The 25,910-nt window shown below is 54.9% G+C and overlaps 10 protein-coding genes across 10 annotated transcripts; 4 read left to right on the plus strand and 6 right to left on the minus strand.

Annotated features, from left to right (window-relative positions):
* Positions 1 to 46: 46 nt before the first annotated feature.
* On the plus strand, positions 47 to 1,717 carry P170DRAFT_472709 (uncharacterized protein; the record flags this gene model as incomplete). The annotated part of the gene is made up of 1 exon (XM_024852973.1): positions 47 to 1,717. The coding sequence occupies one exon, from the start codon at positions 47 to 49 to the stop codon at positions 1,715 to 1,717; it is 1,671 nt and encodes a 556-aa protein (XP_024708121.1).
* A 662-nt stretch (positions 1,718 to 2,379) lies between these two features.
* P170DRAFT_434541 (Gfo/Idh/MocA family protein) lies at positions 2,380 to 4,369 on the plus strand. Its single transcript, XM_024848737.1, has one exon. The coding sequence runs from the start codon at positions 2,506 to 2,508 to the stop codon at positions 4,183 to 4,185; it is 1,680 nt and encodes a 559-aa protein (XP_024708122.1). The 5' UTR covers positions 2,380 to 2,505; the 3' UTR covers positions 4,186 to 4,369.
* Positions 4,370 to 4,503: 134 nt separating this feature from the next.
* pgmA (phosphoglucomutase PGM2) lies at positions 4,504 to 6,308 on the minus strand (the record flags this gene model as incomplete). The annotated part of the gene is made up of 3 exons (XM_024843930.1): positions 4,504 to 5,816; positions 5,890 to 6,191; positions 6,256 to 6,308. The coding sequence occupies 3 exons, from the start codon at positions 6,306 to 6,308 to the stop codon at positions 4,504 to 4,506; spliced, it is 1,668 nt and encodes a 555-aa protein (XP_024708123.1).
* Positions 6,309 to 6,597: 289 nt separating this feature from the next.
* On the minus strand, positions 6,598 to 7,447 carry P170DRAFT_434544 (oligoribonuclease). The gene is made up of 2 exons (XM_024848738.1): positions 7,308 to 7,447; positions 6,598 to 7,235 (listed from the first exon to the last, which is right to left on the minus strand). The coding sequence occupies exons 1-2, from the start codon at positions 7,353 to 7,355 to the stop codon at positions 6,702 to 6,704; spliced, it is 582 nt and encodes a 193-aa protein (XP_024708124.1). The 5' UTR covers positions 7,356 to 7,447; the 3' UTR covers positions 6,598 to 6,701.
* Positions 7,448 to 7,504: 57 nt separating this feature from the next.
* Positions 7,505 to 9,834, minus strand: P170DRAFT_378996 (uncharacterized protein). The gene is made up of 3 exons (XM_024845471.1): positions 8,697 to 9,834; positions 8,295 to 8,629; positions 7,505 to 8,221 (listed from the first exon to the last, which is right to left on the minus strand). The coding sequence occupies exons 1-3, from the start codon at positions 9,730 to 9,732 to the stop codon at positions 7,811 to 7,813; spliced, it is 1,782 nt and encodes a 593-aa protein (XP_024708125.1). The 5' UTR covers positions 9,733 to 9,834; the 3' UTR covers positions 7,505 to 7,810.
* Positions 9,835 to 10,496: 662 nt separating this feature from the next.
* Positions 10,497 to 13,362, minus strand: P170DRAFT_507563 (uncharacterized protein). The gene is made up of 7 exons (XM_024854496.1): positions 13,043 to 13,362; positions 12,870 to 12,966; positions 12,642 to 12,806; positions 12,512 to 12,573; positions 11,688 to 12,402; positions 11,540 to 11,597; positions 10,497 to 11,468 (listed from the first exon to the last, which is right to left on the minus strand). The coding sequence occupies exons 1-7, from the start codon at positions 13,287 to 13,289 to the stop codon at positions 10,524 to 10,526; spliced, it is 2,289 nt and encodes a 762-aa protein (XP_024708126.1). The 5' UTR covers positions 13,290 to 13,362; the 3' UTR covers positions 10,497 to 10,523.
* A 222-nt stretch (positions 13,363 to 13,584) lies between these two features.
* P170DRAFT_434548 (histidine phosphatase family protein) lies at positions 13,585 to 14,880 on the plus strand. Its single transcript, XM_024848739.1, has 4 exons — positions 13,585 to 13,842; positions 13,919 to 14,263; positions 14,341 to 14,500; positions 14,574 to 14,880. Exons 1-4 carry the CDS (start codon positions 13,717 to 13,719, stop codon positions 14,837 to 14,839), a joined length of 897 nt encoding a protein of 298 aa, XP_024708127.1. The 5' UTR covers positions 13,585 to 13,716; the 3' UTR covers positions 14,840 to 14,880.
* Positions 14,881 to 17,626: 2,746 nt separating this feature from the next.
* On the plus strand, positions 17,627 to 19,920 carry P170DRAFT_444724 (galactose-proton symport; the record flags this gene model as incomplete). Its single annotated transcript, XM_024850652.1, has 8 exons — positions 17,627 to 17,700; positions 17,754 to 17,828; positions 17,893 to 18,156; positions 18,226 to 18,251; positions 18,308 to 18,401; positions 18,460 to 19,466; positions 19,526 to 19,640; positions 19,695 to 19,920. 8 exons carry the CDS (start codon positions 17,627 to 17,629, stop codon positions 19,918 to 19,920), a joined length of 1,881 nt encoding a protein of 626 aa, XP_024708128.1.
* Positions 19,921 to 20,354: 434 nt separating this feature from the next.
* P170DRAFT_403388 (succinate dehydrogenase flavoprotein subunit) lies at positions 20,355 to 22,470 on the minus strand (the record flags this gene model as incomplete). The annotated part of the gene is made up of 4 exons (XM_024846473.1): positions 20,355 to 21,692; positions 21,762 to 22,112; positions 22,169 to 22,259; positions 22,334 to 22,470. 4 exons carry the CDS (start codon positions 22,468 to 22,470, stop codon positions 20,355 to 20,357), a joined length of 1,917 nt encoding a protein of 638 aa, XP_024708129.1.
* Positions 22,471 to 22,634: 164 nt separating this feature from the next.
* P170DRAFT_379008 (putative beta-N-acetylglucosaminidase) lies at positions 22,635 to 25,687 on the minus strand. Its single transcript, XM_024845472.1, has 4 exons — positions 25,481 to 25,687; positions 25,284 to 25,406; positions 23,154 to 25,205; positions 22,635 to 23,101 (listed from the first exon to the last, which is right to left on the minus strand). The coding sequence occupies exons 1-4, from the start codon at positions 25,514 to 25,516 to the stop codon at positions 22,733 to 22,735; spliced, it is 2,580 nt and encodes an 859-aa protein (XP_024708130.1). The 5' UTR covers positions 25,517 to 25,687; the 3' UTR covers positions 22,635 to 22,732.
* Between the last annotated feature and the right edge of the window lie 223 nt (positions 25,688 to 25,910).

Below are 25,910 nucleotides of genomic sequence, written 5' to 3' on the forward strand. Positions count from 1 at the left end.
GGAAAGGAATCGATTCTCGTACGACAGACACGTGGGGCACGTCAGGATGTCCCATCATGGCAGCTCCCGACATACCCGGTATACTAGATTGATGAGGAGGAGATATCGTTCAACGGACGGCCAGGAACAAGGTGTGGACCAGGATCTCGACCAGCATGGGGATTCTTCGCCGCGATCAACCATGCCCCATGGGTCGGTTGCTCGTGACGTTGCGGACGAAACGACCGGCGCGATTGCTCGTAGAGACGAAGAATCGACCCCGGAGAAGCGTCGCCAGACTGTAGATTCGGATGACCAAACCACGGTGCTGGCGAGAGTGATCAGCACGGTGGACCAGGATTCAGATCCAGACACCACCACAACGGCTCAACCGACCAGAACTTCCGACGTCGAATTGGATCGCTCCACAACATCTCACACCTCGTCCGACCCGACCTCTGTCACGCATTCCGATCGTTCCACCGCAGATAATGCTTCATCTGAGACAAGTACGGTAACGAGTGCGTCCTCGTCCTCGTCGAACGAAGAACGCCCGACTGCCTCGCCGGGATATTCATCCCCCACCGCAGACACGCCGACGATGACGACCGGCAATGGCGCCTCGACAACCGACTTGTCGTCCTCCTCGGGCAATTCCACCTCCCAGCTTTCTACTCAAACATCCCATTCCATTATCAGCCCGACTGCGATCAGCGCTTCGTCGAGTCACCGAGTGTCGTCAAGTTCGGCGGTGTCGACGTCCAGGACATCCTCGAATACCACCACCACACCTACTACGACCTCGTCAACAACCAGCTCGGTGATGGTCGTGTGGACGACTTCAGAGAGCACCACGACGACGTCCTGGTCCTCCACCAGTGACGGCTGGGGCAACGGCAGATCCGATGCCACAAGTACCACGGCTGCAGCTGCTCCCACGTCGACTGAGGTCGCTTCGGGCGGCTCTGGCTCGCTCGACAGCCAAACTAAAGGGAAGATTGCTGGCGGCGTCGTGGGCGGTGTAGCGGGAGCGCTGATCCTGCTTCTTGTCGCCTTCCTGCTGTTCCGACGACGAAAGGCGGCCCGCAAACCGGTTCAAGAAGGCCTCCCTGCGGGTCCCGAGACGGGGACGGCGCTCGGGGCTGAATCGGTCTCGCGGTCTGCCGAAATGGCTTCGCGGCGGTCGAGCAACGATCCCCTGTTTACCGCCTCGTACTTTGCGCCGGCCTTCATGAAACGCTGGCGACAGTCCAACCAGACGACTCGGACCGATAGCACGCTGGCCTCCAGCAGCAGCGAGCGTGGTTTCCAGAAGATTTCGGGAAGGAAAATCCCCTCGGTGCTGCAGTCGGGCGGCGACGGTTACGGGGGTGGCTTCGAAGCTGGCTCTCCAACAACGTCCGAGCCAAGTACCATCATCTCGCCGCCGTCACCAGTTTACCCGCGATCGCCCACCCAACCGCCTCCGTCGGTGCCGTATGGCATGCCTTTGGACGCTAGTTATACGCGGGAGGCGGAGGAGTCGGATTCCAGGGTGATCTTCCGGCCGTCACCGGCGCGGACCCCCGTCGCGGGCTCGGCCAGTGCCAGTTTATCCAACGAACCCGCCAGCTCGCGGGCTGTTCCTCAAGCATCGGGAGCCCTGTCCCCCACGATCCCCAAACGACCCGACTTGTTGGGCCGCAGTCATCCAAGCTTTGACGGGAGTCGAGGCAGCCGATTTTCTGAGAACCTGTGAGTCTTACCGTGAATTCCTCGCGGTGGTCCGCAATCTCCCTTTTTGGATCGTGTGCACATAAAGCCCTTCCGCGGTCCCAATCTTCTGGGTATATAAGCTTCGAGAGCTTTCGCTCTGTACATATGCTTGAGAGTTGGCGCGCTCGGGACCGGTCTCTCCGGGGGGGACGAGAGAAGCTCTCTTTTTTTTCCTCTCCCCGAAAACCGCTTCGACGGTAAATCGTCGAGGCCCGGGCCGCTTGACTGCTGCCATTGCGCGCCCCTTGGACGGCGCGTCATGTCGATGACGCCTTGATATTCCGTACTAGTCTTCTCCGCTTGTTTTTTTCTTCTTGTCTATGGATACCCCGAATTGAATTCGATGTTTTCCTGTCGGTCTGTGATTCTTGTCATTCCTTGCATGGTGGTCGTTTGGGGATTGGACCTCACGAAACCGCCCGGACTCGTAGAATCTTATTCTTGAATGAATCTCGAGTACTTCTCTATCCATCTATACATATCTATCCATCTCTCTACCTCCGTAAACTCCGTGAAAGTAGGAAATCGTCCGCCGCGATGACATAAGACTGCGGGCCAACCAGCGTGGCCGGAATGCCATTAGTCAGGGTCGTATTGATCTATGGACTTCTCGTGTTGCTGCTACCTACTCCTCCTCTCCTCCATCCTGCCCTTATCTTTCGCATAAGTGGCAGCTGGAATGCCCCTCATTTCATCCCTCACTGCCATTTGTGTATTCTCACGCCCTCGTTTCTCATCGCATCCCGTCACTCGCTTGAAGGCATCTCCACCATGAAGGAACCTCAACCCCCCGCCATCGGCGTCAGCAACAGCCCCTCTGCTTTCAACGCCGCAAAACCCCTTCGGTTCCTCGTGATCGGTGCCGGATCGCGGGGAACGGCCTATGCTCGTGCCGTCACGACCACGACCTCTGGGGTCATTCACGCCGTCGCTGAGCCCCACGCGTTCAAGCGACAGGAGTTCGGCCGCAGCTTCATCTGGACCGAGAAGGACAGCCCGCAGGAGGGCCAGGAATTCAATGACTGGCAGGAGTGGCTGCAGTGGGAGCTCAAGCGCCGGCAGCAGAATCCACTCGCTGCCCAGCCACCAGGTGTGGACGGCGTCTTCATCTGTACCCTCGATGAGACTCACATCGAGATTCTCCAGGCCATTGCCCCGCTTCAACTGCATGTCCTCTGCGAAAAGCCGCTGGCCCTGTCCCTGGACGACTGTCTCACGGCTTATCGAGTTTTCGGTGGACTGGCTCCATCTACGATCTTCTCAATCGGCCACGTGCTCCGATATAGCCCGCACAATATCCTCCTGCGAAAGCTCCTGCTCGTCGACCGCGTGATCGGAGACATCGTCTCTCTCGAGCACTGCGAGCCCGTTGGATGGTGGCATTTTGCTCACAGCTACGTGCGCGGTAATTGGCGACGCCAGACCCCCGCGGGCGACGGGTCTCTTCTCACCAAGTCTTGTCATGACATCGATTTTATCCTCTGGTTGCTCTGCTCTCCGCTACCCCCGTCCGAGGACGACGCAACCGAGATCACGGAGAACTATTCGCTCCCGCATCTCCCCCGTTCCATTTCCTCGACTGGCGCTCTCACCCAATTTCGTCCTGCGCGGAAACCAGCCACCGCAGGCACCGCCACCAACTGTCTCTCCTGCCCGGCCGAGCAGGACTGCAATTACAGCGCACTCAAAATCTACCGTGACCTACATGTGAAGCAGTCGATCTTCGACTGGCCGGTGAACATCGTCTGTCCCGACATCGAGGACGTAGTCCGTCCAGCCTTAGCAGCAACACCCTCCGACAGTGACGCCACAAAATCAGCCGCGGTCGAGGCCGCAGAAACGCACCTCCTCCGCCGGCTGGGCGAAGATTACTCCCGGGAAAACATGACGGACGAGGAAATCGCCGCGAGACCGTGGTACGGTCGGTGCGTCTACGACGGCGACAACACCGTCTGCGACGATCAGATCGTCACCATCACCTGGGATGACGAACAGCCTTCCCCTCCTTCCCGGATCCCAACCTCTCAGCATCCCCTTCGCACTGCCAAAACCGCTTCTTTCCACATGATCGCGCCCACCGAGAAGCAATGCGAGCGGCGCGGCCGAGTCTACGGCACGCACGGCGAGATCTCCTACGACTCGCGCACCATCTCCATCTACAGCTTCGCCACGCGGTCGACCACCACGGTCGAAGTGCCTCGGCAGCCGCCCGAGGAAGAGAAGTCGCACGGCGGCGGAGACTACGGGTTGGCGCGCAGCTTTGTGCGGGCGGTGGACGCCGTCGTGAATGACGGGTGGGAGGTGCAGCGCGCGCAGAGACACTTTGTCGGCTGTACGCTGGAGGAAGCGGTCCGCAGCCATGCGGTGGTGTTTGCTGCCGAGGAGGCGAGACGAGACGAGAAGGTGGTGAAGTGGAAGGAGTGGTGGGAGGAGAAGGTGCGACAGGTCTGATCGTCATGACCTCCTGCCAATGGTGTGGTTACTTTGGAATGAGGTTGGTTTAATGGTTTTACGACGTGATGACTGGTCTCCTTGAATATTTGTTTATTTACCGCCAGATATGGTACGGTATGATATGATATGATATGATTATATTATTTACGAATCAAAACGATGACGTGACGAATCAATCAACGCTACGATGCTCACTTTCTATCTGTCCATGAAAGGGGCTTGGAGAGAATATGACCGACTGTACGAATGGCTCACGTAACCTCGTTAACAAGGACGGACTGGACGTTTTCTGCTTCGCTTTTCATCCTTATCCTTCTAAGTCCGCACGTCCGGCTCGTCCCGTCCGATGTACTCCTTGAACTTGAGCAGCGACAGGGCCAGAGCCACGTTGTCCTGCAGGTATTCCTGCGCGCTAAGCCCGAACTTGCTGGCATCCTTCTCGAACTTCTCGATGTATAGACGGATGGTGGCGCCGCTGCTGCCTGTGCCCGACAGGCGGACAACGATGCGGCTGCCGTCGTCGAAGGTAGCGTACAGTCCCTGGTTCTTGGCCACACTGCCGTCCAGGTCGGTGTAGGCGAAGTTGCCGATGTCAGTGACGCGGCGGCCAGAGATGCTGGAGCCCACGAAGGCGTCGCGGTCGGCCAGCTTCTCCGACAGGGTGGCGATCACCTTGTTGGCGCCCTCGCTGTCGACATTCTCGTAGTCGTAGCGGGTGAAGAAGGTGCGGCCGTAGGTCTGCCAGAACTCGTTCTGGATGGAGGCGATGCTGGGCGTCTCGGAGCCCTTCTGCTTGGCCACGCCGGCAATGACGTTGAGCCAGGCCACGATGGCCCAGAGGCCGTCCTTCTCACGGATGTGGTTGCTGCCCGTGCCGAAGCTCTCCTCACCGCAGATGGAGATCTTCTTGTTGTCGAACAGGTTGCAGAAGAACTTCCAGCCCGTGGGCACCTCGTAGCTCTGCAGGCCCTGGGCCTCGGCCACGCGGTCCACGGCACCCGAGGTGGGCATAGAACGGGCCAGGCCGTAGACGCCCTGGTCGCGGAAGTAAGGGATCAGCTTGGCGTGGTGGGCGATGATGGCCAGACTGTCTCCGGGGGAGACGAAGGTGTTGGCGCCGTAGATCATGTTGCGATCGCCATCACCGTCACTGGCGGCGCCGAAGTGGATACCGTTCTTGTCGACGGCCTCAACCAGCTCGTGCGCATACACCAGGTTGGGGTCGGGGTGACCACCGCCGAAGTCGGGGCTCGGCTGGCAGTTCATAGTGCTGCTGCTGGGCAAACCCAGCTCCTTGACGAAGATGTCAACGCCGTAGGGACCGGTAACACCGTGCATGCCATCGAACAGCACCTTGAAGTCCTGGTGCGTGTTCAGGAACTCACGGATGAGATCGAAGTCGAAGATCTGCTTCATCATGGTGACATAGTCGGCGGTCGAGTGGACCACCTCGACCTCCAACGGGCCGTAAGTCTTGGTGCCGATGGACGAGATGTCCACCTGCGGGATCTCGGCGATTTTGTAGGAGGAGAGGGTCTTGGAGGTTTCGTAGATCTTGTTGGTGACGGTTTCGGGGGCAGGGGCACCGTTGGCCAGGTTGTACTTGATGCCAAAGTCGGCATTGGGACCTGATCGTCGGCAACCACGGTAGTTAGTGACCATGAACCTTGCAAAGGGCAAAGAGGGGCCGTCAGAACTTACCACCGGGGTTGTGGCTGGCGGTCAGCAAGATGCCACCGGTGGCCTTGCGTACACGGATCAGGTTGCTGGCGGCGGGGGTGCTGAGAATGCCATTCTGGCCGACCAGAAGCTTCTTGACACCGTAGGCAGCACTGATCTGGGCAATCTTCTGGACGACTTCGGGGTTGTAGTAGCGGCCATCGCCACCGATGACCAGGAAAGCACCGTCGGCACCTTCAGGGATGGAGAGGAGGATGGAGGTGATGAAGGACTCGGAGTAGTTGGGCTGCTGGAAGACCTTGACCTTTTTCCGCAAACCGGAGCTGGACCCAGCCGTTAGTCATTGATCGGAGACATCTCCAGGAGGGTCAGGAAAAGCACACGTACGTTCCGGGTTTCTGGTCGGCAAAGGGCTGCAGCGAGACGGTCTGGACAGACATGGTGGATCGAGTGGGGGGGAAGGGAGAGAGAAGGGAAGGGGGGTGATTTGTTGGCAACGACGGAGGGGAGAAAGCAAAGGAAGGAGGAGGGGGGCTGCAAGGGATGTTATATAACGAGGCCCAAGCTGTCCGGCTCACCGACAATTGGGATGCAGGCTAGAGGCAAGGAGGGCTGGAGGGAGAGGGAGAGGAAGATGAAGACGAAGCAGACGAAGTGGGGGAAATCAACAAACACGGCGGGGCTCGTCATGTGCGCGTCAGTCTGTCCTTCCCTGGTCAACCTACAGAAGGACAGTCCATCCATGCAGAATCAGATCATATCATATTATCCACCAAGTCCCCTAATTAATCGCATTTCCATAGGCCTTCCCCCGAGACACATCAACCCAACCCTCATCCACGCAGTCCTGCCCCACCAAACAGCCGTTGCCGGTAGAATCGCATCTCCTCGATGCTCTCCAAAATGTCGTCCTTCGCCAGATGCACCTCTCGCTTCGGAGGCACCGATGCCAGCAGGTCCTCCGATCCCCATCGTCGGGCCGCTTCCTTGAGGGTGCTCACGTCCACAATGCGATAGTGCAGCCACTCCAGGACCGCCGCGTACGGGCCCCGCGCTAAGAAGGCCTTGTCTGCATGGACGCTGTTGCCCGCCAGCAAACCCGTCCGGGGCCTGGGCACAAAGCGCTGGATGTATGCCAGGAGATCGGCCGCCGCCGATTCCGCCGTCACCGACGAGGCCAGAACGGCCGCCGTGAGCCCGGTGCGACCGTGGGTGTCGACGCACCAGGCATTCATCTGGTCCATCGTCGACTTCGGGTGGTGAATCACCGTCTCAAACCCCGTAGAATCGAGGAGCTGCAGGTCCGCATCGGTGATAAAGCAGCAGATTTGCAGGATCTGGTCCTTGTCGGCGTCCAGCCCGGTCATCTAGTAGTAAAAGATAGCATGAGGCTTGTGAGGATGGCAGACCGCGCGAGGGGGAGACGAAGGATGGCATACCTCGCAGTCGATCCACACCAGGGGATCGGTCGAGCGTGCTAGTGGCATGGCGGAAGCTATGATCGTGCCTGGTTGATACTGGTTGAGTCGAAGTGGCAACGAAGCTGACGAGGGGGAAAAGCGAGAGGCGGATGGTAAGTCATGGGGGGTGTCTGGCGGAGAAAAGAAACTACGCTGGAAATCGAAGTGGATCGGATGGCAACTTGCGTAACTTCATTGATTCTATACCAATTAATTCTCTCGCTGAGACCCCGGACACACTGGAGATATAGATAGAATAAAATGCTCGAAAAGAAGGAAATCTCTAAGTAAATGCCTCCAAAAGATCTTGCCGACCACTGCATATCGACCGGAGCCAGTTCCAGTAAATTCCTTCCCCAAAAAATCATAGAAAAAAAGAAAAATAAGAAGTCGACTGATCCAAATACGCCAGTCCGTCAAAATCGTCAAAAAGAAGGGGTTTTATGGGTTTCCAGAAAAGAGGGGATTCCACGGGCGCTCGTTCACAGCTCCTCGTCCTCGTCCGGCTGCTTCGTCGGGGGAGGTGGCTGCAGACTCTCTCCGAATGCTTTGGCATCGGTGCCGGGGGCAGGCGGATTTTCGGTTCCAGCACTGTCGAGAGCCCCGCTGACCTGCTGAGAGAGCCCCGACTCGATGCGTCGGCGCATCGCGTGCTCGTCGGCTTGAGAGACACTGGCTCGCTGCTTCTTCAACGGGCTGCCGACGAACCCGCCCTCCAAAGTGTTGGGCGTAGGCTTAGGCGCCTCGAGGGTCGCACCCGGGGCTGGGGCTGCCGCAGCCGCTGGGGGCGTGGTCGAGACGTTGGATGGTGTTTCTCCAGCTGGCTGGGGGCTGGCTGCGTCGCTCTTCGGGGTATTGACTCCGAGCGACGCCGATGAGTGCTGGCGTTTCAACTGGATCATGAGGTTAGCCATTTGGCCTCTAGAGATAGAGTGCACATTCAACCGGGCTCGGTTCCTCGCATACCTTAATCTGACGAACCCCTTCGGCAAGTTCACCCTGGCGCCTGAGGTCGTCAGGGGACAGCGGTCGGTCCTGGTCCTTGGCTTCTTCGTCGTCGGCTTTACCGAGAATAGAATCGTCGTCTTCATCGTCACTGTCCATCTCATCATCGCCAGCGCCTTTCTTGCCCTTTGCGCCTTTATTCTCGGTGCTGTCTCGGAAGTTCAAGAAACCGACTGTCCCCCCTGGCTTCAGCGGGCCGAGGTTTGCAAAGTCCGGCTGGAGAGACCTGCGTTTTGTTGAACCGGGTGTCTCCTGAGCTTTGGGGTCCTTCATTATCTTCATTTTCTGTAGTTGTCCTGCAGAAGAATTTGCGTCAGCAAAGCCTATCCGGCTCGAGCGTGGGAGGCGGGGGTAAAAACTCACGTTCGCCTCGATACATGAAGGTGAAAATGGCATAGGGCTTGTCCGAGGGGTCAATTCCCGTCACTGTCTGCGTGCTGATCGATTTTGGATCCAGCGACTTGGGTTTGGCAAAGCTCGTAGTATGATCAATGTCCGCGTCGGCCCCGCCGTTACTGCCCTGTCCACCTTGGCCTTCGTCGTCATCGTCATGGGCGTCGAACTGCGGCGAGTATTCCCCGCGTTTGATCTCCCCGGAGGCCAAAACACGGAACAAGGCGACCTTAATCTGACCCGCGGACTCAGGAATCGGGTCGTCGTCGGAATCGGAGAAGGACATGTCCTCGTCGGAGACGTCCTCGAGCGGGGATTTGGCGTCGTTGCCATACCGCATGATCCCCTTGTCACGTTTGGAATCCATTTCTAGGTCGCCGTTCAGGTCTGCCAGTCGCTTCAAGCGGCGCTTCTCTATCTTCTGTCGTCGCCTCTCGATTTTGGCGGCCGCGTCTTTGCCCTGCAGATCCAGCCCCTTGAGCCACCTCTCCAGTCCGACTTCGCGGAAGAGGAATTCTCGCTCGGCCAGACCACCTCCCTCCGAGTCGGGAACGCTAACCCATCGAGAGTTGACCCATGTCTCCTCCCCCCGTCGGAGGAGCGTGGCCACCTCCTCCTTTTGCCGTCCGTCGAAGTAGATGTAGGCGGCGACCGTCTCGTTGGGCGAGTTGGTCAGCGCCTGGTACGGAGCAACCATGCTGGTGTATTGTCCCCGCTCTTCCGTTTGGCCTGGCAGCCCTCCGACAATCTTGGGTTTGGGCGTGGGGTTATCGAGCGTCGGCCTCGGGCAGGAGTAGGGCACATCTTGGCCGGGATTCAGGAGCGTGATCGAAATGGCAAAGGTCGATTGTTCGGGTTTGCCGGTGGCGGAGTCAGGGAGTTTGGGAGGTGGCACGGGAATGAAGCACGCTATGCGAGAGGCCCGGGACTGGCGTTGGATCGAATACTCGGAAATCGGGCCATCCGGAGTGTGTATACTCACGGCGAGACCCTTGAAGCATGGCATGACGCGTAGCAGCAAGGATAGAACGGAGGTCCGCTTGTGTGATGACGACCCAAAACAAACGCGAGAGCAGTCGGACGAAGGAGGGGGGGGGGGGGGGGGGGGATCGTCGAGGAGGGTGAAAATGGTCGTGGGGAGAGGAGCGTAGTCAAGCGTTGTGGAGGCGGTCAGGATAGTGTGTTGAGATTGCTACCGACGATCCCCAAGACTAGGAACTACTCGATGCAAGATCGTAGCCACGGCGGCTGCAGCCCGCGGGGGGAAAGGAAACGAGAGTCGTGGGAGATGCGCCTTTCGGGAGATAAAGCGAAGCGAGGAGTGGATGTGGGAGCGAAGAATGGTTCAGGTTCTGCGAAGGCCCCGCGGAATGTTAGCCAGCCAGCTAGTGAGTAGTAGCGGTGCGGAGGGGATGAAAGAAGTCGGCGAGAGAGCGAGAGGGAATGACGGTGTTAGCGTTCCCTAGCGTTCCCTAGTGTCGGTGGGCGGGACAACCGATGGAGAACCGACCGGCGCAGCAGGAAAGGAGACGAGATTGGTTTGGAGAGCCAACGCTGACGATGCTTGACGTCTACAGCGTGGAGGAATGCCGGATTGAATGGATGGACCAGGAAGGGGGTGAAGGCGAATGGATGGATGGTGGAGGGAGAAGATCGACGGGCCTCCGCTGTTTTCCCTGGTTCGGCCGTCCGCCGCCAAGCCTCGGTGCTCTACGCATTACGAAGTATACTGAGGTATACTTGCTACACTCTACCGGAGTCAATCAATCCACGGATTCCAACACACTCGATGCTCAACTAGATCCCCCGTCGCCGCGCTTCCTCTCGCGCTAGCTCCGCCAGGTCAGGGAAATCTCGGTGCAGATTGCTGAACAATAGTTCCGCCTTTGCGCGCCTCCGCTTTTCGATTTCACCGTCCAACTGACAGATCGCGTCCATGACCTTTGCGTGGGAATCCACCAGATCTAGCTCGATGAGGTCATTGGCATACTGCCGGAGACTGTCGCGTTTCCTTTCGAGTGCGGCAATGCTTTCGCCATTCTCCACGGAGCGGAATTCCGAGGGACGGTGATCATTCCGGGATCCACTGCCGTCGCGGGATGGCCCATTAGGCGGCGGATGATGCACTATGCCGCTGCGAGGGGTCGAGGTAGCTTCGATGGGCGAGTTTCGATCCTCGACAAGGTCGCTAATGCGCAGCTGCATCTTCGGCCCAAGGGATCCAAGGGATCCGTTGTGACCGGGGTGGTAAGATGGTGTCCCACGAGGTGGAGTGATATCAAAAGCCTCAGGCCTTATACTAGGGAGGTATACATGGCCGTTATGGGGGTTTGGTTTGACATGTTCGTTCTCGCCAGACTCTCGGGGCCGTTTTTGCCCTCGAGGGGTCATGGAGCCCTGGGAGGAGGCACTGTGCATGGGTAAGCTTGCCTTTTTGCCTCTTCTTTGGTCAAAAACATTGTCCACAAAACCATAAATCCGACCTCGAGGGTCAACGGGTTTGACCCGCGTCCGGACCGGTTTGTCTTTGCTCTGGTACCGATGGGGATAACGGCAACATCGGCAATTGCATTCGTGCAAGCATTTGGGGCAAGTCCACGCCTTGTCCTGTCGGAGAAACGAGAGAAGATCAACATCAAAATGTCTGTAAAGGCCGCGGAAGCAGAAAAAAGCATCACACTGAGAGCACGGAGTCCCCTTCCACACAGGGTGATTATCCCGACATAAGTGACACAGTCGCGCCTGGATAAAATTAATTGCCATTTTCAGGAGTGGTCGCATAGAGGGATCTCTTGATTCTATTATTCTCTTACCATTGGTTGTTTCCGTGCATCTGCCGCCGCGAGGGCGAGAATACCCAACGGCTTTTCCCTATTTGTTTTGTTAGCTAATGAATTATAAGAAGCCTGCCTGAACTAAACAGCCCCCTCCCCCCCGGGCTCTTCGGCCCTGGCAACATACCTGAACTCCCGTATTCTCGAATCCGGCGGATAGTATTGCAACGTCTCTCGGTATTTCTTGATGATCTCTTGACAGCGCTGACTTGGAACCAGTTCCGCCCAAGCATAGTCAGCGGTATGCTTACAGCTGCGGCCGGAAACGAAGCATGCCAGGCAAAGGTCAAAATCGCCACACTGTTCACAATGGAGGTGCCGATTCCAGATCGTTAGTCCGCAAAAGTTACACTCCACAACGGCCCCTTGTGTATCCACAAGTTTGATAGAAACATTCGGATTGTTTCCCATGTCTTCATCATCGACCAGCCGCCGAAAGATGTCCAGAAGAAGTCGAGACTCTGGCACTTCAAGTCCACTATTCAGGGCATGAAATGGGATCAGAGGAACTCGTCCTGTGTCTGTATGACACTGCATCTGATACGCTGGTTGCACGTAGTCGAAGAAAGACTCGAGCGAGGAAGCGTGCATGATGTTCCATACTACCTTCGTGACCATAGGACTGATGTTCCATATTTGGTGGGAAGTTGCCGAGGGAAACACCACCAAATCCCCAGGTTCCTGATTAGTGATATATATGGGAAAATTGGCTAATTTTAGCTGTTCAATGGACACCTTGGCCCAGTCGGTGTGGGATGACTTTCCGAGGTCTTCCATGAATGCGTCGTATTGAGCCCGGGAGCTCGTGTCCGTACCGAAGCATAACGTTCCCGGCCCATGTCCTGTGACAAAGGTTAGCCAAGGTCACTAACACAGTCCCTCACCTCTCTGAGATGGCAGTTCGCCCTTGAGATGCTCTGGTAAAATCCTATCCGGGCTAGTCCAACTTACCTTCGGACTCAATTAGAAGACTGAGGGCAACTGTTGCGCTGAAACATCTGTGAAATCCGGAGCTAGGTGTTTGAGTTACGGGTTAGCAGGTAGAACATGGCACTGCATGCAGAGCTCGCATTGTACTTACAACGACTTTCGAGTGCCGACATAAGCCATCAACACTTCCGGGGCAATCTCTTTGGGCAGCACTCGGAACAAGTCCAGCGAGCCTAGATGCCTTAGAGGCGACGGCAAGACGGCCTCCAATGCACTGGTCCACTCAGATGGACAGTGAAGGTCCTTTGCATATAGTCTAGCAAGTCGGTTAGCCAAACAGAGCCGATTCTTCCCACAGCAACTCGGCCTATCCACCCACGATTCTTTGATGTTGGTACGATATCCTGTCGGAGACAACAGATCCCGCAATCGCATTCTAACATCTCGGGTAGATTCACAGTTTCGAATTGGAATTGCTATCATATGGCAGCGAGTGCGTCGTTAGCCAGGTCAGTCACACCACTTTGATGCTAGAATCACAATTATCCGTACCTTCCGAGGACGACAATGCAGCCAAGCTCTCGTTGTTGAAAACAGACCTATTCCAGCTCTCCAGACGACTGAATCCACGGATTACAAAGGGCTTGCCTTCTTTCAGTCTGCTTTGGACCCAGTCAGAGGCATCTCCGCCTAGTAGGTCCCGGGAGGTCTCAATCGAGAACTCGGAAAATGGGACAAACGGGTCACCGGACTGGAGAAGGCCCTGCACCGACGGTGTTTCCGCATGTGAGAGCTCCATGGAGAGAATAGCAAGTCTATGGCATTTGATTCAAATATCACAGGCGAGTGGTGGCATGGAGGGTTTGTAGACGTCTTCGATGTCATGCGATATCACGGGCGGCCATCTCGGAAATGATCGCTCGATGATGCCTGGGGCAGCTGCACGTGACATCGACAGCGGCTAACCGCATCGAGTAAGCCGGTGCACCGAGGGATGTTCGTGGGAATGGATTCAACCTATATATTAATCTACTATACTTGAGTTAATGAGAGAGTAGTTAATCAGTATCTGCATCCACAGGCAGGCTGATTTCTCGAGTGCTGCATAATCAGATGGCGTGAACAGGATCACAACAAAGCATCCAAGTCCCGAGTGCCTAAACGAGACCCGGTCCCACCGTGAGATCTTCCCGGCGATCGGACAGACACTAAACAGTCAGACTGAAATGATCCCAACTCGCGTCGTCAATTCCAGTTTTTTGGGAGGAAGACTATACAGCACCTCGACCCGTCACCTATATAGATCTGACATAGCTATGCCGCCAATAATTCATTTTGTGCGTCATGCTCAAGTACGTTTAGCATCATGAATCCCCGCAGCTTGTCTCCTACGCGCAATACTCATCGAAAGCCACGGGCCCTCTGCAGGGCACCCACAATATCTCTCTCGAGCATAGTCATATACCGGATCCAACTATCACTGAGCACGGCATCCAACAATGTCACGAGCTAGAGAGAGACTTTCCCCGCCACTCGCACGTCGATCTCGTGGTGTCATCTCCTTTCCGGCGGACCCTGTACACAGCATTGAAAAGCTTTGGTCCCGTGTTCAAAGCAAACCCGAAGATGGAAATGCTCTTACATTCGGATTTGCAGGAGGTCTCCGATTTTCCTTGCGACGTAGGAAGTGAGCGTGCCGCGCTTGAGTCAGAGATTCGGGATGAGAAGGTCCCTGCCGACATGAGCTTGATTTCGGATGGTTGGCAGCTCAAGGTCAGTGGGTCATTTCAATATTCTCCCTAATTTTGCTGTATTTACTCTTTTCTCTTCTTTCGACTAACATCAAACAGCGTGGGAGACATGCTCCAACCCGCGAGGCCATCACCCTGCGTGCTCGCGATATGAGATGTTGGTTAAAGGCTAGACCCGAGAAAGAGATTGTCGTCGTCACACATGGGGGACTTCTTCATTATTTAACCGAGGATTGGGAGGAAAACTGTAGATGTACAGGTAAGTTGAAGCTTGCTATATTCCACTCCGTTTGTCAAAGGCAAAGGCACGTCTAATAAATAAATCTCTCCAGGCACTGGCTGGATGAACACAGAGTATCGAACGTACGAGTTTACAGACGAGGTCCACGATGATTTGGGTGGAATAGATCTTCAGGGACGCAATGTTAGTTTGGTTGAGACCGAAGAGTCTCGCACTCGCCGCGGAAAGCCTCGAAGTCCCCCGACGCGAGAAGAGCAACGGACACTCTATAAGCTGGGATTTGAGGGCTGGGCCGCGCAGGGCCTTTGTATGAATGTAGCCGAGCTGGAGGCGAAGAACAAGACCGGAACAGCTTAGATGAAGATATTACCTAGAACGATACGAAAAATGGTTATGTAACCCGTGCAAATGATTATCTGTTATTGTGGTATCTCCGTAAACTGTCATGCTTTGCACCATCCTAGGTGTATAGGATGCTCGTATCCATGGGTAGTGGTGGGCAGAAGCGGTAGTCAGATTTATGGCCGCTTTCCAGTCGTGGAACCTCACAGCCACAAGCGACAAGCGACAAAACTGCCTCTTATCTCGAGTTAAAACTCATGAGGACGGCAGGATGTTACACCGGACGCTGCATCAGCTCTTGTCGGGGATTTACTTGGTCGAGGGCTACCAGCCTTGTCGTACCGGAATTTTGAATCGATCGTGTGCTACGGAGTACATGGACGCGGGTTGCCTCATCAGAGGTTTGTGCCAGGAAATCAGCCAGGTCACCTCATCCTTTAAATGCGATTTTAAGGTAAAGGGGTCTTTGAACTGGTTAGATACTAAGAATAATCATGCTATGAGGGTCCAATGGCACCAGATGATCAACACAATATATTAATTAAGCCCATGTCTAAGTTCACATGCGGCGTGAATACGAGATAGATGCTGGAGAATGATGTTGGGCAAGGACAGCCGGACCTCAAGAGGCGTTTTGCGCCGCCACCCATTTTTAATTAATAACGCATCAAACTATTCGATAGTACCAGCCTGTTAGAGATAGATGTACGGCGTAGGTGGTATGTTCTCGAACCTGCAGGATTGTAGACAGGGCCAGAACCCAAGGCGGCAGTCCTAGCATTCTCCCGTAGGATCGGCCCAGCGATGGCGAACAAGACCGGGTGTATTTAGTATAGACAGGAGCATGATTTTCGTGACGGTTGAATCCAGCCGGTCATTCAGGCTAACCAGGGCCAGTTAAGCTCCGCCCCGGCCAGGCCGAGAAAACTCTCCACACGGCGTTGCAACCCCGGACGCTCGAGCCGTCATTGGCGTGGAGAAGACGCCGTCGGGTGGAAGGCGCTCAGGCTCCGATGCGCGGTTTGTTTTCCGCTCAGCCCATGTTTCGTCTTTCTTTTTTTTTTTTCTCTTTTTTGGGGTTTTTCTTCTCTGTTCTTTTCCTTTTTGTGTGTGTCATCTCGGTTTGTTTTTTTGTTGGGGGCGGTGGTTTGCCTCCGTAGCCATCCACTCTAGACAATTTTTGAATCGATAGAATATTCCCCTTTGTTGAACCCTAAACGACCCCCCCCCCCCCCCCCCCCCCTGTGTGGATCATGTCAATAATCCTTTGTAGAGGCGGGAGATGGGCAAGCGCAAGTTCGAACGTCGCTGACACCGGACCCGGAGGCTGGGTAATATGCAGCAGTCCGATAGACGACGCACAATCAAAAACATGTTGAACTTACCACTTACCTAAGAGAGCGCCCCGGGGTTACGCTGGATGGTTGCACAAAAATCCAATATTTAGCCACGGCGGGAGCCCCCTAAGTGAGCCCCCTAAGTTCTCTCGGTTCCGAGTCTCTCGCTGTAGACCGTAGGAAGAGTTGGAAACCAGTGAATGTCGAGCGTTCCTTCGTGCCAACGGATTGCGGCCATGTGAGCAGCGGCCAAGACCAGAAGAGCAGCCTCCCACGACGAAAACGTCCGGACATGAGGCAGAAGGCGTCTCACTCAGCCACCGTGAGAGCACGACTGTTCAGCGCGAAGTAGATTCCCGCGCTAAATCGCCATCCCGGCCGCTTCGGGCTTAGTGGCGCCGAGCTAATCATATTCCTAGCCAAGAGTAGCCAATGGTTTCTTGACTCGACGCTTGGCCGCTGGGCACTTCATGGCATTGCGATGGGAGCGTGGCGCTCTTAGTCTCACCCCCGACGTAGGCCTCCCTTCGAGGGCCTGCCATAAAGCGAATCATTGTCACGGGCAAAGAAAAATTTTCACCCCGCGAAAGAAAAAGGAACGAATGCCACTCGGGGGTGGATTCTGGGTGGAAACAGGGGCCAAATAACCCTAAAATGATTAGACTTTCCTTTGACAAGTCAGCGAGTAGCCGTCCTGCCGTCACCACTACGGCGTAAGAGAGTTTCCCCCAGAGTCATCGGACCCTGAGGAACCGCACTACTCCGTAAACAGGCGGCCAAGGATGTTGGACTCGCGTGGGTGACAAGCATCGGATGCAAACAAAGAAATCGAAGACCCCGAAAAGAAAACCAGAACGAGGGAATCCACAGGAACGTACCGGTAAGCCGAACAGGAACAGTCAAAGAACCCAATTGCCCTTCCAGGAAAAGAGATGCGGAAGTTCAGATGCCCTGAAAGACGGCATCTACCGGTTGCGGGCTGCCTGAGGAACCCATTATGGCAGCTCACCCATGGGTTGCGTCCTCAACATAAAGGAGAACTCCGCCCCAAGCACCAGCGAGAGCGGCGGCATCAAAGGTCATAAGTGCGTAGGTACCAGATCCAGGCGGAAGAAACCAATCAGCGCCCCGTGAACCAGAGGGAGAAGGTGTACCGTTGTTGGGCCCCCAATCCACGGTCAAAATCCCGGAGTTCCCCAGAGTGACAGCAGGTGCGAGGGAAGTCACCTGCTATTTATCAGCCCTATTTCCCTTTTCCCGGGGGCTTTTCCTTCTTCTTCCTCTGCTCACCCCCGCACTTTCTCTCTCCCTCCTTCATCCCCGCGTCGTGCCCTCTTCACTTCTTCTTCACCTTGCCCCATCGCGTCTCACTCAGCCTCGGCGCTCTTTACCTTAACCCATTTCATCGTTCTTCACCCTTCTACAATCTACTCTTTCCACATTCAGCTCCCTCCCCAGCTTCACCATGGCTGATACCGTGGGGAAGACTGAGATCGATGATTCTCAGATCGTAGCTCCCCATGTCACTGTTGACAAGCGGTTGGTTGCATCGCCCACCTTTCCTTGGGTTCCCGTGGCTTACGTCTGTGTAGCGTCAGTGACGACCAGGAGACCGCCGAGAAGGGTCACTTTGAGCACATTAACCTGAACCAGAATACCTCTGCGAAGTAAGTGGGCGACATGCCTGGCCCCGCTGTAGATGCCTTTGGTCGCTTGCTAATTTTACCCTAGGATCAAAAACCCTCTCGCTGACCTCACCACGGATGAGGTTCTTCACGATGTTGAGGAGTTTGCTCATGAGCATCAGCTGACTGACATTCTTGATGACCTGAAGAAGGGGGCTCTTGTCGCTCGTGATCCTAACAATTACGAGTCGGTCCCTGATATGACAGAGGCTGACATTACCGCCATTGACAATGAAGTCACTCACAAGTGGCGCCAGCCCGTGGCTTTGTATTTCACCATTATTCTTTGCTCTATCGGTGCGGCTGTTCAGTAAGTGGCTTGTTAACATATCCCCCATCTATCTCGAGGCAGTGAATGTGTGCTAATCCCTTGTAACAGAGGATGGGATCAGACAGGAAGCAATGGTATGTGATTTCTCTAATCCTTACATACAACGACGATTTGCTTATTGTTTGCTTAGGAGCCAACCTTTCCTTCCCTGATGCTCTTGGCATCCCTGAAAAGAATAACCCCCACGCCGAGAGAAACCAGTGGCTCGTCGGTGTTGTTAATGCGTGAGTCGCTCTTGCCCATACATGCCTGGGCAGATAAAATAACTGACAGATATTAAAGAGGACCGTACATGGCCAGTGCTGCCTTGGGCTGCTGGTTGTCTGACCCCTGCAACAAAATCTTGGGCCGCCGCGGTGCTATCTTCATTTCGGCTATCTTCTGCTTGCTTACTCCTATCGGCTCTGCCGTGAGTCAAACCTGGGAGCAGTTGCTCGTCACTCGTCTTCTTCTGGGCCTTGGAATGGGCTTGAAAGCATCCACTATTCCCGTCTTCTGCGCAGAAAACTGCCCAGCCATAATTCGTGGAGGTCTGGTAATGAGCTGGCAACTGTGGACAGCCTTCGGTATCTTTCTTGGTACCAGTGCAAACTTGGCCGTTAAAGATACTGGAGACATTTCCTGGCGTCTGCAACTTGGCTCTGCTTTTATCCCCGCCGTCCCTCTCCTCATTGGCGTGTACTTCTGCCCTGAATCCCCTCGTTGGTACATCAAGTGCGGCAAGATGAGGCAGGCGTATCAATCTCTCTGTCGTTTGCGCAACACGAAGCTCCAGGCCGCGCGCGATCTTTATTACATCTACGCGCAGATCAAAGTTGAGCAGGAGATTGTGGGCCAGAGTAATTATGTCACCCGCTTCATTGAATTGTTTACTATTCCTCGGGTGCGACGTGCCACTCTGGCCTCGTCAGTGGTGATGATTGCGCAACAGATGTGTGGTATTAACATCGTGGCATTCTACTCTTCCACCATTTTCCAGGAGGCGGGTGCTAGTGTGACCGAGGCCCTTTTCGCCTCGTGGGGATTTGGGTTGGTCAACTTCCTGTTTGCCTTCCCAGCTGTGTTCACCATTGACACATACGGACGCCGAACCTTGCTGCTGTTTACCTTCCCGCAGATGGCCTGGACTCTGTTGGCTGCTGGCTTCAGCTTCTATATTCCAACCGAATCCAAAGCCCACATCGGCTGTATCGCTCTGTTCATCTTCCTGTTCGCAGCGTTCTACTCTCCGGGTGAAGGTCCCGTGCCTTTCGCCTATTCCGCGGAAGTTTTCCCTTTGTCTCATCGCGGTAAGTCACTTTCTTCGGATACAAGGTGTTCGTGTTTGCTAATGTACCATGTATTCTAGAGGTTGGAATGTCCTGGGCTGTCGCGGTTTGCCTCAGCTGGGCAGCAGTGCTTTCCATCACCTTCCCTCGTATGCTACATGCCATGACCCCAACCGGAGCATTTGGCTTTTACGCGTAAGTTTGGAATATCTTCTATCCATCTAGCGACCCAGGCTCTAACTTGACCAGGGGATTAAACATCACTGCCTTAGTCATGATCTTCCTTTGGGTGCCCGAGACCAAGCAGCGCACTCTCGAGGAATTGGACTACATCTTCGCAGTCCCGACCCGCGTCCACATCCGCTACCAGGTCTTCAAGGTTCTTCCCTGGTGGATCCAGCGGTTCATCTTCCGTCGTAAAGTCGAGCTGGAGCCTCTTTACAAGTTTGACCACATTGCCACCCGTACCTCTTAGGCGATGGTGCCTGGCGCAGACTTCATCATAACCCGTGCCTCACGGTATATGATCGTGACGTTAAGCCAGATGAGCATTTCCTTTTGTTTTAACTTCGATTGATATCTTCGGTCCCTTGGATGTCGTCACATCGTTTTAGTTCGCCAAAGAGATCTCTTCAGAAGCCTGTTTCTAATATCCTCGTGATATCTAATCAGGAAAGAGCATGTATTACTAGTTGCATGTGATATACTCCGGGACTGAATAATAATTTGTCTATGGATGCGTCGTTTCTTGCTCAGCGTGTAGATAGATGAAAGTAGACCAAAGCGGGCATTTCCGAGAGTGGAGCGTCTCCACGTGCCTCTCGGAGATCATGTGGCAGCGGCGGCCGGATCCGGCATAGTCCGCTCTTAGCGTTTCGTTCCTACTGAATATCAAATTCAATCTTCCTCTCAATAGCTCCGCTTCACGGGTGCCACGTTGGCGCAGTCTTTCTCATCCAATGTTTCCATGATGACTTCTCGATACCCTACGCGCACTTCCTCATCTCCTCGGCCCTGCCACGTCAAAGTATGGCGCAGCCAACCCGCGTCGTCTCTCTCTGGAAAATCCTCTCGAGCGTGACTCCCTCGACATTCCGTTCTCTGCACGGCGGCCTGCGCCGTCTGCGCCGCGCAGGTCAGAAGATTGCACAATTCAAGTGTCTCCACAAGGTCCGAGTTCCATATCAAGCTGCGATCCCTCGTAGCCAGTCGCGTGGAGAAATCGTGTTGTACTTGTTGTACTTTGGACGTGCCTTCGACGAGAGACGCCTCAGTCCGGAATACAGCAATGTCTGTCTGCATAGCTCGCTGAAGCCGCTCACGAATCTGGGCCGTCGGAAGATCGCCATCCGCCGTGCGAATGCTGTGCATGTTCTGAATCGAGTCGAACCCGACGGTCGTGTCCCTGGGGCAAGCCGATTGCAGCGGCATGTTCGGCTCGTTATTCTCGGCGATATCAATGGCACACGCACGCCCAAACACCACAATATCTAAGAGGGAGTTGGCCCCAAGTCGGTTGGCCCCGTGAACGCTGACGCAGGCCGCTTCGCCCGCGGCGTAGAGACCGGGAACGGGAGACTCGGTGCACCCGGAAGAATCCATATCCGCCCTCAGAACCTGGCCTTTGAAGTTGGTTGGAATCCCACCCATACAGTAATGGACCGTTGGTACCACGGGAATGGGGTCTCGGGTAATATCGATGCCGGCGAAGATAGATGCCGTCTCCACGATGCCAGGTAGCCGATCATGGATAAGGTCGCGCGGGAGATGCGACAGCTGCAGGTGAATATGGTCATGACCTGGTCCACATCCACGACCCTCTCGAATCTCCAGGTTCATGGCGCGGGCTACCACGTCCCGGCTCGCAAGATCCTTGGCGGTAGGGGCATATCGTTCCATGAAGCGCTCTCCCTGGGAATTAAGCAGATATCCCCCTTCGCCACGTGCACCTTCGGTGATCAGCACCCCAGCGCCATATATTCCAGACGGGTGAAACTGGACAAACTCCATGTCCTGGTTTGGAAGACCGGCGCGTGCAACCATAGCACTGCCATCGCCAGTGGAGGTATGAGCCGATGTGCAAGAGAAGTAGGCTCTACCGTATCCCCCCGTGGCGAGCACAGTGTTCCGAGCAAAGAATCGATGAAGGCTACCATCTTCTAAAGACAAGCAGATGACCCCAACGCAAGCTCCATCCACCATCAGCAGGTCGAGAGCGAAATATTCGACGAAAAATTCAGTATCGTGCTGCATTGGTTAGCGCGACTTTGAGTCTCCAATCTGCAGACAGGGTGGCCTGCTAGGCTGCCAACCTACCTTTAGTGCCTGTCCATATAAAGCATGCAACATGGCATGGCCTGTTCGGTCCGCCGCGCAGGCCGTGCGATATGCCTGTCCTCCCCGTCCATACTCTAGACTCTGTCCACCCAGAGCCCGCTGGTAGATCCTCCCGTCCTCGGTTCGCGAGAAGGCCATACCAAATTCTTCCAGTTCATAGATAGCTTGTGGGGCTTCCCGCGTCATGTAGTGGATGGCGTCTTGATCCCCAAGCCAGTCGGATCCTTTGACTGTATCGTACATGTGCCATCGATAGTCGTCGCGGGTCATATTCCCCAGGGCAGCGTTGATGCCACCCTGTGCAGCGACTGTATGAGAGCGAGTTGGAAACTGAATTCCCCATTAGCAGAAATTTCCCTCCGCCTATTTTGTCAGAATATACACACGAGTTTCGTGACGCAGGCTGTTTTAAGTCCCGACTCGGTCAGCCCGACAGCGGCACGAAGGCCGGCTCCCCCTGCTCCCACAACGATGGCACTACAATGGCACGGATGTTAAGTTCTGGGCAGATTACTCGGATGCGTTTGCTCGATATTACCTGGGGTACCTACTCGTAGTGATGATCGAACAGAGCGGTGTCGGACCGTGGAAACCCTTGACTGGACGCCGATAGGAACCGTCGACTTGTCGGTCTAAAGAATTTGTCCCGGGACCGGACCGGGAGTGGAATACGAGAAAGGCGATGCATCGGGGGGGCGTCAATGGGTGTGGCGAGCTTGAAGCGTAAGTAGGCAGCGGCGTCCGGGCAAGGGAGGCATCTCGGAACGTCGATTACGAGAGGGAGACGTGAGGTAGCCGAGGTTCCCCACATCGTCTCGGAACCCTCGGCCAAGGAATAACACAAATCAGGCGGTTTTCATTCGTCCAGGATGGAGAGCTGCTTACAGACTAACTACGTAGGTAGGTTCTGGGTAGGTACCGTTGCGATAGCGTCAAAAACCCAGTTCAGTCTACAGGGCCATCCGACCGGGTCGATAGCTGCGCCAAACCTCGAAGCCCAGCTGTTCATACCAGCCATCCAAAGCCACCCAGTCCACGAAAACCCCTTCGATGCCTCTGTTCTTCATGTTTTCGATGGCATGGCCGACAAGAGCAAGGCCGATTCCATTCTTGCGGTGAGCTTTGTCCACGCCAACGCAGCCGATCAGGCCCGTTCTAGGGCCGCACATGGGAGGGAATACCCAATCTTGTCGCAAAATATCGCATTCCGATCCCAGCATGAGCGCCCAAGCCACCTGGTTCCCCTCGTAGTCCCACGCTGTCATGATGCTAGAAGGGTAAAGAGTTGGGTCGAGGTCCATAAACTTTTGAACCCAGGCCTGCCAAGACAGTTAGCCAGAGAAATCACCAAGGTTCTACTACGCTTCTCACCTCGTTGTCTGAGAAGTTTCTCTTCTGTCCCGACAATCCCTTGAGGAAATCCTCTGGCTTTAGAGGTCCAAAAGTATATCCTCGCTCGCGAGCTCTAGCGGCATACCTTACCGGGACCTCGAAATTCCGGATGTCCTGGTAGAGGTCGACAGAGCGGGCCGACGGGGGATTCAGTTGAAAGCCTCGATGGACAAAGAACTGTTGGGTTTCCGAAGGCAGATCAGTCGGAATGCCGGGCCAGAAGCGAGGAAATGAGCTGCCCAGTTCCAAACGAGGGTTCTTGAATTCTTTTTTGAGCCACGACCGGCATGCTTCAATCAAAGCAGTTCCCACCCCTAACCCCTGCTTCTTGGGGTCAACAGCCAACACCGCTAGGTAACCACAGGTGACGTCCCGTTTCTCCTCAGTGTACAGAAGGCAGAATCCGACCAGATCTGTATCGCCTCTAACGACAAAATGGTGTGCATTCTTTCGTGATAATAACCTCTCGGGGCTCTCGTGAAGTAGAGGATAAGTGGGCAGCGCCTTCTTCCAAAGCGCCAACACGGGCAAAAGGTCCATAGATGACACGTAGTCATCTACTGCGATCCATCCTGGAGTTGGCTTTAGTGGTCCAATTGGCAGTTGGCCTTTCTGAACAATTTCCTGGCCTTTCATCCGCTTTACGGCTGCAAAAAAGGCTTCAACCGTTGGTTCATATGTGGTGACATATGTTTCAATGCTAGCATCGTCTAAGAAGTCATAAGGACTGCAAGCTGCAATTGAAACGATATTCTGGGCTCTTTGTGCTAATTCAAGGCCCACTCGCCTTTGGTATGGTGATTCTCGAGCATTGATTGATGTGAATACGATGACATCGACTGCCTCAACAAGGCTCCACTGTTCTGATGACAGGCCCGGCTCCGTGTAGCAAACTTCAGTGGCATTCGGGCATTGCTTTTTGAGTATTTCAAGATACTCCGTGGCGTTGTGGGATCCTTTTCTCCCCAGTCCTTCCCCGTCTACTGCACCACCAGCGGGGGTCTTTTCGCCCGGGAAGAGAAACAATACGGTAGATGATTCGCTGAAGAGTTTGGACAAGACGCCGGGCTTCTCACGAACAATGGTAGCGGATTTTGAATACACATTGGCAGCAAGATCAACCGACTTGTCGTTGATGGGAATGAGGCCGTCTAGGCTCTGCAATTGTAGCGCGGTGTCCCAGTTTAAGAAGGCCTGTTTTACTTTGGCAACCCGGCGAAGTGCGTCCATAAGACGCACCGTTGAAACTTCCCCGGATTCAATAGCCCCTATAACACGATTAATTGACGCTACCTGCACATTATAAGTATGGCAGATCATAATGCTGTCACTGCCAGCCCCAAGCGCAAGGACAGCACCTTGCTCAGTACCGTAGGTTGCACGAATTCCGTCCATTTCAAGACAGTCCGTAACGACCATACCGTCATATTGCATGTCCTCGCGCAGGATGTTCAAGGCATCGGCAGAAAGAGTGGCGGGGAGTTCGGTTTCGCCGAGAGCAGGTAGGGAAATATGTGCGGTCATCACGGCCTCTATGCCTTCAGCGACTGCTCGACGAAAGGGTCTCAATTCACACTGTTCCAATTGATCCCTAGTCTTCTTTATCACCGGAAGTCCGTAATGGGAGTCTACCGCAGTATCTCCGTGACCGGGGAAATGCTTAACAGTAGGAACCACTTTCTGCTCTCGTAGACCTTGGGCAGTTGCTCCCGCAAACCGTCCCACGTAACCGGGATCATCCCCGAAACTGCGTACACCAATGACAGGGTTCAGGGGCTCCGAATTAATGTCGCAGACGGGCGCATAATTCATGTTGATCCCAAAAAGCCTCAGCGTTTCACCGGTGGCAGCTCCCACTTTGTAGGCGAGTTCTGGGTCATAGGTAGCCCCCAAAGCCATCGCGCCTGGCAGTTGAGGAGCGATTGGTGGCGATATCCGAGTGACCCATCCATTTTCTTGGTCAATTCCAATGAACAGCGGATGCTCATGCCCAGCAGCCTTTGCTTCCTCTTGGAGGGCCAACGTCAAAGCCTAAGCGCACAAGCCAGTTCAGCTGCTGTGCATCGTCTATAGCATAGCATGGCACTCTGGGGTGGGTTTCTGTCCTACCTGCAACTGGGCTGCGTCTTGGATATTTCTTTTAAATAGGACAATTCCACCAACACCATGATCATGGATCAGGGTTTTAATTTCCGGGCTCGGGGTGAGCCCATGGAAGCCAACCGCGAAAAGCTATGTCGAGCCAGTCAGATTTTATTCGCCAGGTCTTCCTTGTATTGGTTTGAAAAGAGAGTCACCCTTCATACCTGGCCAACATTTTTCCTCAGCTCCGAAGATTGCATTTTTGACGGTCCAGTTCAATAGGCTTTGGGAAATAGCCTGTGGTTGGGATTGGGAGGGGTGACAACAATCCGTTCACCGGGACACAGAACGCTCGAGGCTAGTCTAGTTTACCTAGGACCATCTAATCACTTCCGGGGCTAACAAGCAGATCACCGGGATCCACAATAGTCTGGCAGGTGGGATGGAAGCCAGCGGGGGAGGCAATTGGATATGGGGAAGCGTGAGAGAAAAGAAAACACGAAGAAACGACGATGTGGGGAAGGAGCGGGGAAGAGGAGATGATGACAAAACATCGCAGTCACGGACCAGCCGCAGCCCTAACGACTTGGGCCTGATCAGGCATCTCCGACCATCGTGACTTTGGATTCTTTATCGGGATGGTTGTTGGCCTGA

This window comes from Aspergillus steynii (genome assembly GCF_002849105.1).
Source record: "Aspergillus steynii IBT 23096 chromosome Unknown P170scaffold_2, whole genome shotgun sequence".
Classification (NCBI taxonomy): domain Eukaryota; kingdom Fungi; phylum Ascomycota; class Eurotiomycetes; order Eurotiales; family Aspergillaceae; genus Aspergillus; species Aspergillus steynii.

What these genes read in the sequence shown, in the direction of transcription:
- P170DRAFT_379008 (XM_024845472.1), bottom strand. Translation starts at nt 25,516, where the DNA reads ATGCAATCTTCGGAGCTGAGGAAAAATGTTGGCCAG. An exon ending in AAGACGCAGCCCAGTTGCAG is followed by an intron (nt 25,206 to 25,283) that starts GTAGGACAGAAA and finishes TTGTGCGCTTAG; the next exon opens with GCTTTGACGTTGGCCCTCCA. An exon ending in GAAACTTCTCAGACAACGAG is followed by an intron (nt 23,102 to 23,153) that starts GTGAGAAGCGTA and finishes CTGTCTTGGCAG; the next exon opens with GCCTGGGTTCAAAAGTTTAT.
- P170DRAFT_434541 (XM_024848737.1), top strand. Translation starts at nt 2,506, where the DNA reads ATGAAGGAACCTCAACCCCCCGCCATCGGCGTCAGCAACAGCCCCTCT.
- P170DRAFT_434544 (XM_024848738.1), bottom strand. Translation starts at nt 7,355, where the DNA reads ATGCCACTAGCACGCTCGACCGATCCCCTGGTGTGGATCGACTGCGAG. An exon ending in TGGTGTGGATCGACTGCGAG is followed by an intron (nt 7,236 to 7,307) that starts GTATGCCATCCT and finishes TTTTACTACTAG; the next exon opens with ATGACCGGGCTGGACGCCGA.
- P170DRAFT_378996 (XM_024845471.1), bottom strand. Translation starts at nt 9,732, where the DNA reads ATGCCATGCTTCAAGGGTCTCGCCGTGAGTATACACACTCCGGATGGC. An exon ending in CTTCATGTATCGAGGCGAAC is followed by an intron (nt 8,630 to 8,696) that starts GTGAGTTTTTAC and finishes ATTCTTCTGCAG; the next exon opens with GACAACTACAGAAAATGAAG. An exon ending in AAGGGGTTCGTCAGATTAAG is followed by an intron (nt 8,222 to 8,294) that starts GTATGCGAGGAA and finishes CTCATGATCCAG; the next exon opens with TTGAAACGCCAGCACTCATC.
- P170DRAFT_434548 (XM_024848739.1), top strand. Translation starts at nt 13,717, where the DNA reads ATGATCCCAACTCGCGTCGTCAATTCCAGTTTTTTGGGAGGAAGACTA. An exon ending in CGGATGGTTGGCAGCTCAAG is followed by an intron (nt 14,264 to 14,340) that starts GTCAGTGGGTCA and finishes AACATCAAACAG; the next exon opens with CGTGGGAGACATGCTCCAAC. An exon ending in GGAAAACTGTAGATGTACAG is followed by an intron (nt 14,501 to 14,573) that starts GTAAGTTGAAGC and finishes AAATCTCTCCAG; the next exon opens with GCACTGGCTGGATGAACACA.
- P170DRAFT_507563 (XM_024854496.1), bottom strand. Translation starts at nt 13,289, where the DNA reads ATGGAGCTCTCACATGCGGAAACACCGTCGGTGCAGGGCCTTCTCCAG. An exon ending in TGCATTGTCGTCCTCGGAAG is followed by an intron (nt 12,967 to 13,042) that starts GTACGGATAATT and finishes GCCATATGATAG; the next exon opens with CAATTCCAATTCGAAACTGT. An exon ending in TCTTCTAATTGAGTCCGAAG is followed by an intron (nt 12,403 to 12,511) that starts GTAAGTTGGACT and finishes CCTTTGTCACAG; the next exon opens with GACATGGGCCGGGAACGTTA.